The sequence below is a fragment of a genome, unplaced genomic scaffold (genome assembly GCF_019419815.1).
Source record: "Pyrus x bretschneideri cultivar Hongxiangsu unplaced genomic scaffold, Pyrus_bretschneideri_v1 Contig19, whole genome shotgun sequence".
In the NCBI taxonomy this organism is placed as follows: domain Eukaryota; kingdom Viridiplantae; phylum Streptophyta; class Magnoliopsida; order Rosales; family Rosaceae; genus Pyrus; species Pyrus x bretschneideri.
This window is the reverse complement of record NW_025999490.1, coordinates 7,162,894-7,181,222: the sequence shown is the minus strand read 5'-3', so window position 1 is coordinate 7,181,222 and position 18,329 is coordinate 7,162,894. Positions and strand designations below refer to the sequence as shown.

The following is an 18,329-nucleotide window of genomic DNA, read 5'->3' as shown; positions in this document are numbered from 1 at the left end:
ATTCCCCAAACCCAAAAGGGAAGAAACCACAAAATGAAGTGTCTTGGGGGAGTGAGAAGTGGGAGGCAGAGAAAGGGTTGGATAAAAGGGAAAAGAAGGACTCTGTCAAAATGTGATGACGTGAGGAGCAAGGGCATTTCCCCATCAAACCAACAAAATGATTGGGCATTGGGCTACCATTCCATTTCCATCTTCCAAACTCATCGGAGATTATTACTTCCTCTTTCTCCATCCATTATTATTCTTTCTTTAATATCATTATTACGATTGCGATTATTACTCACCCATCAATTAATTTACTACTTACTACTTACCCTCCGTCCTCCATCCTCCATTCCCCTCCCTTTTTCCACTTTTCTTCTTTCCATCTGCCGATTCTGCCCCCCCTGCCCCTACCCCTACCCCTACCCCCTACCCCTACCCGCCCCCACCTTTTTCCTTTGTGTTTGTTGTTGCTTAATGCTCCCTCTTCTTAATCTAATAAATCTCTCTTTTGCTCTCTTTCTCTCTCTCTCTCTCTCTCTCTCTATTTATATTAAACGGGGGGGTTCTCTTTGCTGGGCTCTTTCTTTTCGTTTTGACGCCCAATCAATCTAAATTCGTGAGCTTTGTGGGATTTAAGGTTGCATCGTATGAGATTGGATTCCAATTCTGCAAAGTGGGTATTTATTATGCATCTGTAGTTTTATTTTCTTGGCTTGGTGCTTGGTGCTTGTTGCTAGCAGAGGTCATATCCAAGCAATTGGGATGGGGAATGTGAATGGGAGAGAAGATGGTGGTGGAAGCCCCTCTGCGGCCGAGGAAGACAGCGGTGCCGTCGGCATCTTGCAGGAGGGCCCTGCCCACGGCGGCCGTCTTGTTCATGGCTCCGCTGAGTTGATGGGTCAATCACCTCCTCATAGCCCTAGGGCCACTCACTCCCCTTTGATGTTCACTCCCCAAGTCAGTTCCTTTTTCTCTCCTCATCTTACTTGTTTTCAAGGTTTTTGCTTTTCTTAATTTTTCCACCGAGATTCAATTTTACCCAACTGCCATCGAATTGCTTTTTTTTCCTAGAATTGGGGGCTTTTGTGATTCAGCTTAGAACTGGCTCTGTGAATTATGCTGTCCAATTCTTCATTCCTTTTTATTGATAACTTGCTAAGAGGCGGCCCAAATCATACAATTTCTTGTTTCTTTGTGACAAGTCTGTATTTTGGATCATTGTTGTAGCAGAAACTGAAACATGAGTGGTTAATCGTTGGGGAACTGATTGCGCGAACCAAGTAATAATTTTGATACCAACATCCTTCCTCCTCCTCCAATTCTGAATTGGAATATCCGTTTTACATGAATCTGTCTCTTGGTGCACTACCAGATACTAGCACTAAAAGTTTTTAATGCTAAGATCCTTTAGAAATACCATTGGTAATCTGCTTCTGCTCCAGTATATATGATACTCTCAGTCAATGCCCTGAAATATGTTTATCTTACTTGTACCCTTGCCTGTTACTCACACTGATGTATTTGATCTACGGCGATCCATAATATTTTTCCTCTTGTTCAATTATTATTATTATTATTCTTTTTCCAGGTCCCTGTGGTTCCCTTACAAAGACCAGATGAGATACAAATCCCAAACAACTCGTGAATGCAAACATCGGGGTTTGAAGACATGTGCTGTGAGCAAGGAATTCCGACTATGATTACATGGAGCTATGGTGGGAAGGATGTAGCTGTGGAGGGATCATGGGATAATTGGAAGACAAGGTTTTCGAAAATAATAGAAAGAATAATAAGTGGTTTAGATTGTGAATATAGTTTTTGCACTATGTGAACTCTTACTTGAGTTCTTTATTCTATCTTGGTTTTCAGATGGGCTTTACAGAGATCAGGGAAGGACTTCACTATTTTGAAAGTACTGCCATCTGGTGTTTACCAATATAGGTTTATTGTTGATGGGCAGTGGAGGTGTTCCCCTGACTTGCCCTTGGCCCAAGATGATGCTGGGAATTCTTACAACCTTTGGACTTGCAGGTAATGGTTGTCATCTCTTCTTAGGTTGATACGTGTTTTGGATGAGTGTAACAACCCCATTATAATTGCTTATAACTGTTCATAATCTAAACCAGATAAAGGAAACTCCTAGTCAGATCTTATAAGTAGTGTAACCTTCTTGTAGGATTGAATAAGGGAATAATGAGTATAACCTTTTTTTGAAATGTCCTCTATTCTTTAGCAGGGAAAAGCTCATTTCAGAGTTAGGGATTGCTTGATGTTTATTGTAATATCATCATTCAGAAACTGCATTCATACGAATTTGTTAAAGCATTTAAGTACCCCTTTTTTAGCTTAATCTATTTATGTTTTTTTTTTTCCAGTCTCAACTTAATTCTGTTTATGCAAATCCTACTTTTCAGGATTTTGATTTCCTTTAACTATTCAATGATGATATTAGGCTGTATGGACTAGGGAATATCAGTTATATTGTGTTGACGATATTTCTCATATTCATACAACCGATATATCATATACCATAGTCCATGCATATAAACTTTCCTTTTATACGTTCCATTCAAGTTTCACGTCATTAGAGTCTAATTTCTTTAGTAACAATTTGTGTTGTTATATATGTGCTTTGAAAGCCTCAATAATTAATACCTTCAACATAGCTTAGCTGTTAAATTCATGTTTACCTTTTAAGTAGACTGCTTTTTCGCCACCATTGTGTATCTACTTTCTGTTCGTAAAGCTCTCTATCCAAATTTCTGTTTTAAGCCTGCACAAAGCTGTCTGCAAAAGAGGAAAATCACGTTGAGCCCAATTAAATAGATCAGGTTGGACTTGGGGTTGGCTTCTAACTTGAAACACATTGATACAAGACAAACACCAGGGATTTCCTATATCTTGTATAACTCCTACCAAATTGTTAAAACCTCCTGAAACTTATTTTCAACTCTACTCGAGATGGGGAAGACTAGGTCTCTGTCAAAAGACAAAATGATATTTCATATGGTCCTGTTCATGGAAATCTTTGTCTTTTCCGGTGAGCTGTAATTATCCCTTTCTTTCATGTGTTCGTTTGGATATTACATAGAGAGTAGGTGACACGCCCCCATCCCGATGTCCCGAGGACGTCAGGATTGGGGATCCCGTGTCAGTTGGTAGTTATAGCTTTCGTCTACAGGACTAATAAAAGAAGGATCAAATTACAGCCGATTAAAACTTCTTTCTGTTGCACCGCTCTACTTTTAGTCAAACTTGGAGATGATGAGAAATTTATATGCCGTGATTAAAAAAAAGTGCTTGAAATGATAATTTTGTTATTGTTTAAATGTTGGCGAAGAGCGCGAGCTTATGGATCAGACAAAATGACATTCAGTTGATGTAATTTAGCACTTTTTCATTATGTGTGTGTGTGTGATTTTTGAAATTGCACATTTTTTATGAGGATTTTTAATCAATATGTTGTGTTACCCTTTTCTTTTATATTTTCTAAATTACTGCCATCAGTTCTAAATCTCTATAGTGGTATGACAGATGTAAACAGAATGCACTCGTATTTTCTCACTTATTGGTTGCCTGGGTCTTGACCTATAGTTTTAAGTATTAGTGTTGAAATTGTTTGAAAACTGGGCTTGGATGCGCAAGTTCTGTAAGCTGTTTGATATTGTTGGTTCTTCTGCAGGATTATGTTCCAGAAGACATCGGAAGCATTTCCGGCTTTGAACCTCCCCAGTCGCCGGACTCAAGTTACAACAACCTGCAGCTTGGATCTGAAGATTTTGCGAAGGAGCCCCCATCGGTTCCTCCACACCTACAAATGACACTGTTGAATGCACCTTCATCTTACATGGAGATGCCGCCTCCTTTGTCAAGACCTCAACATGTGGTACTCAACCATCTTTACATGCAGAGAGGGAAGAGTGGACCATCTGTGGTGGCACTCGGGACAACAGAGAGGTTTATAGCGAAGTATGTTACAGTGGTTCTCTACAAGTCCTTGCAGAGATAAAAGAGAGAAAAAACATACACTTAGTGTCTGCCTGGACTCCACGGATCCCATTATGTAGTTAGCTTTATATGAATTTCAAAGTCAAATGCCATTTTCGTGGCATCGGTTATGTTGAGGAAGGATTTGTATTTTCACACAATTCCATTGCTTAATGACCATTGATCCATCTTCTTTTGCATACTTAATTCTTTCACTCGCGCTTATTGGCTGTTGTTTCTCTTCAGTTGTACAAGAAAAAGGGTGAAAGAATGAATTTTGTTGACTACCCTTATCACCCTATCTGCCTTCTCTTCAAATTTTCTACTTCCACCCTCTCTCTCTCTCTCTCTCTCTCTCTCTCTCTCTCTCTCTCTCTCTCGTATAATATTTGCTTTAAAAAAGTACGTATTTTGGAAGATTTAATTACCCTTTGGTGGCTTGTATTAGACTGAAGTGGATAATTTACCAAATTCAATACATATTGAACTTCGAAACGGATCGAAGGTACAAGATGGATCGAAAAGGAAGAAAACTTCTCCCTTCCAAACCTACCAATGTGGAAGGGATAAGTTTTCTTTGTGTCTAATTCATTTGCAAGTTAAACATCCATTCCCATACAATGTCTTAGAAATATCACACTACTTCTGTTACTCGATTGGAGAAAGACTTACATGTACCCGATAAATTGCGAAGGTGCATTGAGTCTTTCCCATGCGGTTGGATTTATTTACCTTTGGCTAAAAGTGCACAGAAACATATGTATTACCCATTCATTCGGATTAAATTGATTCTTATGTAATTAACAATAACACCCATACATTTCATCTGAATGATACATTTCTAGTTATTCTAGAGAGCAATAAAAACTAGAACCAACTCCCAACCCTGAAATCCACAGTTGCTAAGAGTGTACGTACAATCTCCTCTTCCTCCACAACTACGACGAGATCCGTCCTCCTCATAGGTTTGATCCTTCAAATATATGTCTTGGTGTCCACTATTTTTTGGCTATTTAAAAAACTGGACATCCGTCGACGTGAATACCTGGTGCAATGGGGCATGTCGCTAGAGGACAATGATCGAGTTCAGTCCCCCACCATTTCAATTCGTGCTTTGGATTCTGCAAGGCGAAGAAGAGGAGGACGCCCATGAAAGCTGTACCAGCATCCAACGCTGCAGACAGGACGTAGTTGTATTTCTGCCACCAGCGTTTGTGGTATTTGAACACAAAGTAGTTGAAGATACCTCCAGTGATAAGCCAGCTTGCTATGTTAGTGGGAGTTGCAGGCGGCATCCCCGCAAAGCCATAAAGGATGACTGGCATGTTGATCAAGGGAATCCATTTCTTGTCTGGGAAGATTTTGCTCATTACCCAGATTGGAACCGGCAAGAAAGCTCCAACAAGGAATAGCCACACCAAGTTCCTATACAATCCTCCGGGTCCAAATAGTCGCCTTGGTCCAATCAGACCCCATATAACAGAATCATCAAAGGTGACTCTGTATTTAGGACAAGTCCACGGGCTGTTTGGATTTTGGGATTCAAAATCGCATATGTTCTCGATGCTTTCCAGCATCCACCATGCAACTGCGAGGTTCACAATACCGGAAACTAGAGTTCCCACCAGCTGGGAACAAACATAATTAAATGTCAGTTTAATAAGGTGAATAACCACCTTTAACAAGAACAGAAAGGTTAAGCACAATTTTCTGTGCTGAATCAAATACCTGAGCAGTGTACATGCACCGAGGTGGAATCTTCATATAGTGCCCAAGTTTGAGGTCAGACAGGAAAGAAAGAGCGTGGACAGTGCTGATTCGTCCATAAATTTTGAAAAGCAAGTTTGCAATTGGTTTTCCTGGTAGAACATACCCAATCATGAATTGTGCTATGATATCAAATCGAGGTTGCTACACAGAAGTCACACAAATGATTCGAAGTTTAGAATGATATTTCACAGCTTGTTAGTACATGCAAGAACAAAGGTGGTTGAAATTCAAGAAATCGAAAGATTACTTGGTTAGTGGTAGCTTGAATGACTCCAACAGGGAGGGTCACGATAAAAGACAAGACAAAGGCAAACAGCAAACCCCACCATGGCAGCTGCACAGTTTCTTTCCACACAAAAGACATCACCAAGGACAGGATGAGGCTCACCGCTAACAAAACAAGGAACCACCACCCAGGCACTTGTTTGTAATTTTTCATCAATTTCTCATGGATATCCATTTTCGCATTCTTCATTGCCGATTTGCTTTGCTTCAAAATAGCACTAGGAAAAGGAATAAAGGATCACTTTGTCAGTTAAATCAATATATCTATCTAGCGTGCTATGCAGATCTAACAATATGTAGAGACTAAGAGAAGCTATGGCATTTAAGAATTGAAAGTACCTTCCGTGAAACAGTGCCACATGAACGAGGGTTGCACTAAATCTTGCAAATCCTGATCCAATGGACAAAGCGAAAAGGGGGCTAAGATAAAGCTTGCCGTAACTATTATAGGCATCAATATTAAGATCAAACTGGGGTGTTAAGATCTTGGTAGTGTCGTATTTATGCCCAGTAGAAGTGAAGAGCTTGCTGGAAAATATAGGGAACTTCTGAGCATCGAAAGTGTTAAACTTCCAGTAACAAAGAGGCATAATGATGTAGATGAAGATGACAAATCCAACCCCAACATTGAGAATGGAAGTCCATGGCGTGACGAGGGGGCTGCCGTGATAAACAGAAATCCCAGCCCAATCAAGGGTGAAGGCACCAACACCAAGTCCATTGTAACCTGAGCCAATCTGCTGAGCTGTGATACTGTGTGGCCAAGCCCAGCAGACCCATGAGAAGAACGTCAAGATGGGGAAAAGATAGCCAGGGAGTGCATAGTAGAGAAAGCTTGCTGTCAAGGCAATAAGGAAAAACTGCATCCGGGTAAGGCCTTTCGCTTTATGGTCTTTTTCGTGGAGTGCTCTGTGGACAAGTTACAACAACAGCAAAACAGAAACAGCAACAAAGTCATTGATGTGAACAAAACCATAGCACCAAACCAGTAACAACAGACACACATTCAAATTCTATACTTTATGCCCATTGAAGGATTACTTTTACAGCAAAAGTTTTGCTTTTCCTACAAGAAAATTCCCCATCAAAGCAAGATTCACAATTTGAGAAAGTCGTTCATCTTAAAATGGACCTTTATTATTATTATAACTTTACAATTGGAGCGGTTATACGTTGTGACAAATATTATTCCAATCTTTCAAGAGACAGAGCATGATGAAACATTGTTCCCAAGAAACTCAACCATTGAACATGCAACAACACATGGCTTATGATTTCATTGGAAACTGGCAGGGAAACCAACAACACTTTACCATAAAGATGTAAAAGGGAAATTAGAATATGACTGCAGTTTGTTTTACCTACTTTCTTTCCTAATCCTGTTCATCCAAAAACATATTCGTTTACAAAAGAAAAAAAGCAAATTTGGACAAGAAATGGTGAAATTGTTGAAACTATTACACTCCATTTGGTTGGCCAAGAAATGGTGAAATCGAGGAATGAAATACTATGTTCTTTTGAGTTATCACCAGTCAGTTTAGCTATCCTAGTTCACTGAGGACCAAAGAATTCAACTTTATCTTGAGCTTTTATTCTCAAGAACCACCAAAGGGAACGAACATTGATTAAGATACGACGCATGACAATAACCAAGCCTTTACCTAAACAGAGAAACCTGAGCAAGGTTGGAAGGCCACCACATTTCCACCGGGTCGACCAAGTACCTCCTGAGAATCCCAGCCCATCCAATTACCTGCAACAGATCACCAAACCCCAGAATTTAAATTTATTCACAAAAACATTAGTTCAAAGAGTAAAATCACTTCGAATTGGAGAACAAGCCCAACAATTTGGCTTCTTGATTTTCTAGCATCTACCCACAAACATGATTCTTTTCTTTTCATATCAAATTACAAATAATGAACCTTTTTCTAAATTTAAAGGGCAATATATTTGATATATGCATACAACTATAAACGATTTGATTTTTATAGAGACGATTTTTAAAATGATGGTTAAAAAAATAAACAATTTCGATTATAAAATTCATAAAGTGAAAATACGTTAATAGCAAAGATGATGAGAGTGGAATGCAATTAAGTGGATCCAATTATTATACATTCTTTATGAACAAAAAGTAGGCATTAGACTATAATCTATGCATGGTAAAATCATAATTTTCCAAAATCTCTACCCGACAAAAATGAAATTCAGAAAGCGATAATAAAATATAAAGAATGAAAGCTGAAAAAGGGACGAGTGGTGATGGAACCTGAATGGTGAGGACGAGAACGAGGCTAAGGATAAAGCTCAAGCTCTGCTTGTAGTAAGCCTTCATAATGGTGATTGCGCCGATCGAGTAGGCATCACCCCCACCGGAAGAAATCCCACAATTCGCAAAAATGGTAATAATAACATGCTCCTTTATGTTGAAGGGCCCGGGGTTGAGGCTGAACCGCCACCCAAGGAGGCTGTGCTCGCGGCGGGGGAGGGCGGAGGCCATGAACTTCCCGATGGGCAGAGTAGTAATCTGCATAAGAATGGCGGAGATCGCCAGCGGCTGCGTGCGGTAGGTGAAGAAGGTGTTGAGGAAGATTAGGATAGTGCAGGAAGTCAGCCCCAAGAACCATGCCCTGAATGTCATCACCGGCATCGTCGGGTCGTCGGTCTCCGGCACCACCAGCGCCACCTCTTCTATTTTGCATGGCTCGTGACCGTCCGATTGATGCGGGTAATGGTCGCCGGCGCCGTTAGTGCCGTTAGGCCCCTTCTCTGGGTCGCTGTGGTTCTTGGACGCCATTGAAACAAAGTTGAAAGTTCTCTCCCTCTGTTTTCTCTCAGTGGACTAGTTGTGGTTCTGAAGTAGATGTGAAGTATAGTGGACTCGTTGACGTGTGTGTCTGTTTGTTTCTGCGGTGGTTGCTTGGAATTGAAGTATCGACAGTAAGACCAAGAGACTAGTTACGCACTCATATTTATAAGATATATAATCCATGGCTACAAGATTTTGTGTCCTTCCTGACATTTGTGTCCAGTAACGTGGATTTGGATTCTCTTATGAGCTTAGGAGGCTAAGCTTTCTGAGCAAATCACACGGGTCGTTGAATTTTAATCTAATGGTTATAAACATGAGGATCCTCTAAACGTTATGATAATTATAGTCGTTGGATCAAAATCTAACAGCATGTGTGCTTTGATCAGGAGGCTTAGCTTCCTAAGTTCAGGAAAGAATCCAAATCCCTGTAATGTTTCTGTTCTCGTCCTAGGATACTGTTTTATTATTATTAATAATGTTGCATTTATTATCTATTTGTATTATTAATTTAATAAATGCATGGTCCACTCAAACTTTTAAATTCCATTTATGTTAGAGAGATACAAATAGATGAAAATAATAATATTTCTTATTACTATATTGAACAAATGATACAAATAGATTCTCACATCCCGACCCAAGCCCCCACCACATTTTGGGCTCGACCCCACCGTAATACGATATTGTTCGCTTTGAGCCCCAACCACACCCTTACGGTTTTATTTTTGGGAACTCACACGAGTATTTCCCAATGGGTCATCCATCTTGGGATTGCTCTCGCGAACTCGCTTAACTTTGGAGTTCCTACGGAACCCGAAGCCAGTGAACTCCCAAAAGGCATCGTGCTAGGTAGAGATGAGAATATACATATAAGACTTACAGGATCCACTCCCCTGGGCAATGTGGGATGTTACAATCCACCCACTTTAGGGGCCCGACGTCCTCGTCGACACACTTCCGGCCAGGGATTGACTCTGATACCAAATTATCACATCTCACTGGACGATGTGGGATGTTACAATCCACCCACCTCAGGGACCCGATGTCCTCGTCAGCACACTTCTGGCAGGGATTGACTCTGATACCAAATTATCACATCCCGGCCCGGGCCCCTACCACATGTCGGGCACGACTCCACTGTAGCACGATATTGTTTGCTTTGGGCCCTGACCACGCCCTCACAGTTTTGTTTTTGGGAACTCACACGAGCATTTCCCAGTGGGTCACCCATCCTGGAATTGCTCTCGCAAACTCGCTTAACTTTGGAGTTCCTACGGAACCCGAAGCCAGTGAACTCCCAAAAAACCTCGTGCTAGGTAGAGATGAGAATATACATATAAGGCTTACATGATCTACTCCCCTGAACAATGTGGAATGTTACATAGATAGTAAGAATAACATTTTTTTAGTACTATTACTATTACGTGTCAAATTCATTAACAATTAACTTCACTACTTTTGCTTTGACTTTAGGGGTGTGCTATTTAAACATCCTTTGTTATTTTTTGTCATTTGATTTTTTTCGATTCATTTGATCAAACAGTCGAAAATTAGAAGGGTGTAGATATTACACCCTAATTTTAAACAAAAGTAATACATTATATTGTATTAATTGTATAGTATATTTTTAATCGGAGAATGTTCATACTTCATAGGACATATCTTTTGTTTTATCGACTTCAAATGGCATATCTAATATAGAATTGTTATATATTCCCTCGTTGAATGGTAGGTACGCTAGACTATTCGTGTTTAGTCTCTGTAATACGTGTGCCCAATAACAAAATGTCTTAGCGTTATGTTTGTATGCCAATTATGTGTGTCCAAAAATCCAAATGAGTTGAATTTAAAACTTTTTATGGCATACATGTTTGATATCGGGTATCAAAGTCACGTGGCGTAACTTTCAATACCAAATTATTTTATAATTGTTTTTTAGCTTGTTGAATTACACAATAATTTCTTAATAATTTATGCCCACGTAGCTTTCGTGCCTTATTTTGCATAAAATGTCATAATTAATTGATCACGTATTATTATTTGTTTTGACTTTATTATACAATTTTATTGACTTAAATATCTTTATTGTGACATTTTAATTATCAATCACATATTGTTATGTATTTAGATTTTTTCGTACGATCTTTTGAACTTTAAATACCTCTACCGTGAGGTTCCAATTGTTAAAAGGTTCTTCCAAGTAAGATAGACATGCAGTTTTATGTCTAAATTTGCAAAATACACATGGTCGCAAGTTGCAAATTTTACCGGCGCGTGTGGGCATCACTTACCTGAGAGATTTTTCAGTGTGACCGTCATACGATGTGGTATACCACGTGTCTCTATAGAAATTGTAGATTATGTGTGTTAAAAAGTTAATAACTTAAAAATTAAAATTTTTCACCATTTACATAAAAATAATGATACACTATCTGTATTCCCGTCACAGCTAAAAATTTATCCAATTACCCTGAAGCTTATCCACACCCAAACGTCTCGTTCTTACCACATGGCACATGGGTTCCACAGGACCCACATAAAATGTGTCCATGTTGCCATGCAGGACAAAGACTTGTGTTGTGCTCGTGTTTGTTCCAGTTCGAAGACAAATATAATGGCATCCACCTGGCAAATGTTGGACCATCCTCTTGGCTTTAGAATTTTTTTTAGTCAAAATATTCATTTGGCACAAACTTCTTATGGAATTGTAGGCATTGTAAGTCTAAATGTAAAGTTAACTTTTGTAAAAAATAATTAAATATAAAATTATTTAGTCTTTAAACTGCATAAAAATTTATAGTTAAAAATGATCTATTTATTTATTACTAGCATTTGTCTACATACTTGTGTGTATTTTTTTTTTTAAATGAGAAGGAGAGAGAGAGAGAGATCCTGGATGGGTGTACTCGAACGTCTTGCACAGGTGGGCTTGTGGCGACAAAAAGCCAGCTTGGCTTTACAAGTGATCTGTCAGAAATAGAGTTCACAGAATACCTACTACGTGGAGGACACTGGGGCCCACAAAGGCATTGTAGTATCTGACGTGTTATGGAATTGTGTTTGTGTGGCCTGCTGCCTGCTGGCATGAAATTCAAATAGTTGATACTTAACATTTTACTCGGTATATATAAAAAACACAAACTTTATATTTTTCTATTAAAAATTAAATTTTAAGCTACTATATACATACATATATATATATATATATATATATATATATTAAAAATGGTCTAACGAGCGCAAATAAGCGAATACAAATATTTGAATTCGTATGCAAACTAGGTAACGGACGCCTTGTCATAGTTAATTCACGTGAATCATATTTATTACAATAATTTTGTATTTAAAAGATATATGTATTTTGTATTGTGTGTTATGGAATTAGAGGAATTAGTTTATATAGTCTATAGACTCTATATATAAGTAGTGATGATCTCCCCTTGGAAAGAAACTAGTAATAGTTGTAGATGAGGCAAAAAGGCGTATCCAATCTACGAATCATGTTATTTCTGAGCTTAGAAAACCACTAATTTTAATTAATAAGATGACACATTGCATAGCTCAATATGCTCTTACTATTTTGGATCACTGAGGTTGGCTGGAGTAAGAACCATATGTTGGCTCACTGGTACAAATGAATAACTAAAAATAAAAATTATGAAGACTCATTTGGTTAGGAGTGCATCAGTAAGGGGGAGAGAGTGTTCCATGCGGCAACATACACATTGAGTCCGATGGGTTACAGTTTCTAATAGATGATTATATATATTAATGTAGGATAGAAAATAAAAATTGTTGGTGGACTTCAACTTATTTATTAGTGAATTCTTATTTTATTTGACTTGGATGAAAAGCAAAAACACCGTTTTACACATTTTGTGGTGTTTTTTTTTTAATTAATTCGTCGAAATAATTTCATCGAAAATAACATTCAAAATGAGCTAGCGATATATTTGGCCCAATAAGACAGAATCATATATATAATTAAGTCATGTTATGATCATTTAATTTACAAATTCAATTAATCATAATATTAATTTCCAATTAACTACAAAACCATTGTTCAATCAATCGATGTGTATATTCACCATCTGTTTTTATTTGGTCAAAATCTGCAGGTGCTTTGGTGTCCGTCAATTGCCGTGTCAGTGGGAGAAGAAAATCCAGTTTGGCACAAGGCGTCACAGACGAATTTGGGGATTTCATGATCGATCTTCCTTCCAATCTACATGCAATTCCCAACTTGGACAAAACGTGTTGTGTTCGAGTACTTGGAATACCAAAGAATGCACAATGCCGACCCGCTTCCGTCAGGAGGCACAAAGGACTCAAACTATCGTCCGTTGGTAATGGCATCCGAACCTACACCGCCGGCACGATAAGGTTCCAGCATTTGACCTCTAAACCTTCACAAGCATGCGTTGAGGAAGCAAGCAACAACAATAAGATATGATCGTACAGATCCATTGCATATTAGACAGGGATCCTGGATGGCGCTTCAGTCACAGCATTGATATGCAAGGCTTTGTACACATCGTACTTATCAGATATAAAGTATATACCTTTATAGGAAAAGTGTGACGACAGATATCATGTGTGTAAATGCTTCGGAAGATAAATATCATATTTATAAGACAAAGCAAGGAATTTTATCAAAGAAAAAAAAAATTAAGACTGCTTTTTTATCAAGGAATTTTATCAAGGAAAACAGAAAACGACATCATCGGTCATCATCGGTAGGTGTTGACAAAAAAAAAAAACCCAACAGCAGCAAAGGATTTAGATCATACGATGAAACAAAGCAGAGATTGGTCACTCACGAGGCTGCCGCTGTAGTTCGCTATCTGTTTGATTAAATGCCGCACTGAAAAACAAATTCTCGAATTAAAGCTCTCGCTGCTTTTCCCGTTTTTCAGATCGCTTTACGGGGTAGAGGCCTTTTGTCTGAAAATATAGGGGACGATGAGATAGGTCTGCCGGCCAATGAGTGCGTGAGGGTGATTGGACCAATCCTGTATGCCCTTTTGGAACCTAGTTAATCTAATATCAAAAGGCCCGACCCAACCCAACCCAACACGCACTCTCACCTTTATTCCTTTTTTGCTAAGAAACAAAACTCTATTTCTTCTTTCATTTTCACAAGGCAACTCGAAATTATTCTAATATACGGAATTCCAACTTAAGTAGAAATGTATGATTATGTTATCCTAATCAACTGACCTTATTCACGTTTGTGCATTCTCTTTTTTTACTTTTGAGCAACCATATAATTGCCTACATAATATATGCATTAGTAATTACTCCAATGGGAAAAGTCCATTCCCCAAACCCAAAAGGGAAGAAACCACAAAATGAAGTGTCTTGGGGGAGTTGAGAAGTGGGAGGCAGAGAAAGGGTTGGATAAAGGGAAAAGAAGGACTCTGTCAAAATGTGATGACGTGAGGAGCAAGGGCATTTCCCCATCAAACCAACAAAATGATTGGGCATTGGGCTACCATTCCATTTCCATCTTCCAAACTCATCGGAGATTATTACTTCCTCTTTCTCCATCCATTATTATTCTTTCTTTAATATCATTATTACGATTGCGATTATTACTCACCCATCAATTAATTTACTACTTACTACTTACCCTCCGTCCTCCATCCTCCATTCCCCTCCCTTTTTCCACTTTTCTTCTTTCCATCTGCCGATTCTGCCCCCCCTGCCCCTACCCCTACCCCTACCCCCCTACCCCTACCCGCCCCCACCTTTTTCCTTTGTGTTTGTTGTTGCTTAATGCTCCCTCTTCTTAATCTAATAAATCTCTCTTTTGCTCTCTTTCTCTCTCTCTCTCTCTCTCTCTCTATTTATATTAAACGGGGGGGGTTCTCTTTGCTGGGCTCTTTCTTTTCGTTTTGACGCCCAATCAATCTAAATTCGTGAGCTTTGTGGGATTTAAGGTTGCATCGTATGAGATTGGATTCCAATTCTGCAAAGTGGGTATTTATTATGCATCTGTAGTTTTATTTTCTTGGCTTGGTGCTTGGTGCTTGTTGCTAGCAGAGGTCATATCCAAGCAATTGGGATGGGGAATGTGAATGGGAGAGAAGATGGTGGTGGAAGCCCCTCTGCGGCCGAGGAAGACAGCGGTGCCGTCGGCATCTTGCAGGAGGGCCCTGCCCACGGCGGCCGTCTTGTTCATGGCTCCGCTGAGTTGATGGGTCAATCACCTCTCATAGCCCTAGGGCCACTCACTCCCCTTTGATGTTCACTCCCCAAGTCAGTTCCTTTTTCTCTCCTCATCTTACTTGTTTTCAAGGTTTTTGCTTTTCTTAATTTTTCCACCGAGATTCAATTTTACCCAACTGCCATCGAATTGCTTTTTTTTCCTAGAATTGGGGGCTTTTGTGATTCAGCTTAGAACTGGCTCTGTGAATTATGCTGTCCAATTCTTCATTCCTTTTTATTGATAACTTGCTAAGAGGCGGCCCAAATCATACAATTTCTTGTTTCTTTGTGACAAGTCTGTATTTTGGATCATTGTTGTAGCAGAAACTGAAACATGAGTGGTTAATCGTTGGGGAACTGATTGCGCGAACCAAGTAATAATTTTGATACCAACATCCTTCCTCCTCCTCCAATTCTGAATTGGAATATCCGTTTTACATGAATCTGTCTCTTGGTGCACTACCAGATACTAGCACTAAAAGTTTTTAATGCTAAGATCCTTTAGAAATACCATTGGTAATCTGCTTCTGCTCCAGTATATATGATACTCTCAGTCAATGCCCTGAATATGTTTATCTTACTTGTACCCTTGCCTGTTACTCACACTGATGTATTTGATCTACGGCGATCCATAATATTTTTCCTCTTGTTCAATTATTATTATTATTATTCTTTTTCCAGGTCCCTGTGGTTCCCTTACAAAGACCAGATGAGATACAAATCCCAAACAACTCGTGAATGCAAACATCGGGGTTTGAAGACATGTGCTGTGAGCAAGGAATTCCGACTATGATTACATGGAGCTATGGTGGGAAGGATGTAGCTGTGGAGGGATCATGGGATAATTGGAAGACAGGTTTTCGAAAATAATAGAAAGAATAATAAGTGGTTTAGATTGTGAATATAGTTTTTGCACTATGTGAACTCTTACTTGAGTTCTTTATTCTATCTTGGTTTTCAGATGGGCTTTACAGAGATCAGGGAAGGACTTCACTATTTTGAAAGTACTGCCATCTGGTGTTTACCAATATAGGTTTATTGTTGATGGGCAGTGGAGGTGTTCCCCTGACTTGCCCTTGGCCCAAGATGATGCTGGGAATTCTTACAACCTTTTGGACTTGCAGGTAATGGTTGTCATCTCTTCTTAGGTTGATACGTGTTTTGGATGAGTGTAACAACCCCATTATAATTGCTTATAACTGTTCATAATCTAAACCAGATAAAGGAAACTCCTAGTCAGATCTTATAAGTAGTGTAACCTTCTTGTAGGATTGAATAAGGGAATAATGAGTATAACCTTTTTTTGAAATGTCCTCTATTCTTTAGCAGGGAAAAGCTCATTTCAGAGTTAGGGATTGCTTGATGTTTATTGTAATATCATCATTCAGAAACTGCATTCATACGAATTTGTTAAAGCATTTAAGTACCCCTTTTTTAGCTTAATCTATTTATGTTTTTTTTTTTCCAGTCTCAACTTAATTCTGTTTATGCAAATCCTACTTTTCAGGATTTTGATTTCCTTTAACTATTCAATGATGATATTAGGCTGTATGGACTAGGGAATATCAGTTATATTGTGTTGACGATATTTCTCATATTCATACAACCGATATATCATATACCATAGTCCATGCATATAAACTTTCCTTTTATACGTTCCATTCAAGTTTCACGTCATTAGAGTCTAATTTCTTTAGTAACAATTTGTGTTGTTATATGTGCTTTGAAAGCCTCAATAATTAATACCTTCAACATAGCTTAGCTGTTAAATTCATGTTTACCTTTTAAGTAGACTGCTTTTTCGCCACCATTGTGTATCTACTTTCTGTTCGTAAAGCTCTCTATCCAAATTTCTGTTTTAAGCCTGCACAAAGCTGTCTGCAAAAGAGGAAAATCACGTTGAGCCCATTAAATAGATCAGGTTGGACTTGGGGTTGGCTTCTAACTTGAAACACATTGATACAAGACAAACACCAGGGATTTCCTATATCTTGTATAACTCCTACCAAATTGTTAAAACCTCCTGAAACTTATTTTCAACTCTACTCGAGATGGGGAAGACTAGGTCTCTGTCAAAGACAAAATGATATTTCATATGGTCCTGTTCATGGAAATCTTTGTCTTTTCCGGTGAGCTGTAATTATCCCTTTCTTTCATGTGTTCGTTTGGATATTACATAGAGAGTAGGTGACACGCCCCCATCCCGATGTCCCGAGGACGTCAGGATTGGGGATCCCGTGTCAGTTGGTAGTTATAGCTTTCGTCTACAGGACTAATAAAAGAAGGATCAAATTACAGCCGATTAAAACTTCTTTCTGTTGCACCGCTCTACTTTTAGTCAAACTTGGAGATGATGAGAAATTTATATGCCGTGATTAAAAAAAAGTGCTTGAAATGATAATTTTGTTATTGTTTAAATGTTGGCGAAGAGCGCGAGCTTATGGATCAGACAAAATGACATTCAGTTGATGTAATTTAGCACTTTTTCATTATGTGTGTGTGTGTGATTTTGAAATTGCACATTTTTTATGAGGATTTTTAATCAATATGTTGTGTTACCCTTTTCTTTTATATTTCTAAATTACTGCCATCAGTTCTAAATCTCTATAGTGGTATGACAGATGTAAACAGAATGCACTCGTATTTTCTCACTTATTGGTTGCCTGGGTCTTGACCTATAGTTTTAAGTATTAGTGTTGAAATTGTTTGAAAACTGGGCTTGGATGCGCAAGTTCTGTAAGCTGTTTGATATTGTTGGTTCTTCTGCAGGATTATGTTCCAGAAGACATCGGAAGCATTTCCGGCTTTGAACCTCCCCAGTCGCCGGACTCAAGTTACAACAACCTGCAGCTTGGATCTGAAGATTTTGCGAAGGAGCCCCCATCGGTTCCTCCACACCTACAAATGACACTGTTGAATGCACCTTCATCTTACATGGAGATGCCGCCTCCTTTGTCAAGACCTCAACATGTGGTACTCAACCATCTTTACATGCAGAGAGGGAAGAGTGGACCATCTGTGGTGGCACTCGGGACAACAGAGAGGTTTATAGCGAAGTATGTTACAGTGGTTCTCTACAAGTCCTTGCAGAGATAAAAGAGAGAAAAAACATACACTTAGTGTCTGCCTGGACTCCACGGATCCCATTATGTAGTTAGCTTTATATGAATTTCAAAGTCAAATGCCATTTCGTGGCATCGGTTATGTTGAGGAAGGATTTGTATTTTCACACAATTCCATTGCTTAATGACCATTGATCCATCTTCTTTTGCATACT

At 38.9% G+C, this 18,329-nt stretch overlaps 2 protein-coding genes and 1 pseudogene across 2 annotated transcripts; 2 read left to right on the top strand and 1 right to left on the bottom strand.

The window, feature by feature from the left end:
* Nucleotides 1-718: 718 nt before the first annotated feature.
* On the top strand, nt 719-4,172 carry LOC125476393 (annotated as a pseudogene).
* Nucleotides 4,173-4,717: 545 nt separating this feature from the next.
* On the bottom strand, nt 4,718-8,938 carry LOC125476392 (oligopeptide transporter 3-like). The gene is made up of 6 exons (XM_048582464.1): nt 8,300-8,938; nt 7,689-7,780; nt 6,367-6,936; nt 5,990-6,245; nt 5,701-5,883; nt 4,718-5,600 (listed from the first exon to the last, which is right to left on the bottom strand). The coding sequence occupies exons 1-6, from the start codon at nt 8,825-8,827 to the stop codon at nt 4,986-4,988; spliced, it is 2,244 nt and encodes a 747-aa protein (XP_048438421.1). The 5' UTR covers nt 8,828-8,938; the 3' UTR covers nt 4,718-4,985.
* Nucleotides 8,939-14,684: 5,746 nt separating this feature from the next.
* Nucleotides 14,685-18,325, top strand: LOC103962232 (SNF1-related protein kinase regulatory subunit beta-2). Its single transcript, XM_048582539.1, is given in 5 exon segments — nt 14,685-15,054; nt 15,057-15,103; nt 15,734-15,908; nt 15,989-16,176; nt 17,822-18,325. Coding segments are annotated over 5 exon segments (882 nt in total). The 5' UTR covers nt 14,685-14,909; the 3' UTR covers nt 18,149-18,325.
* Nucleotides 18,326-18,329: the final 4 nt, after the last annotated feature.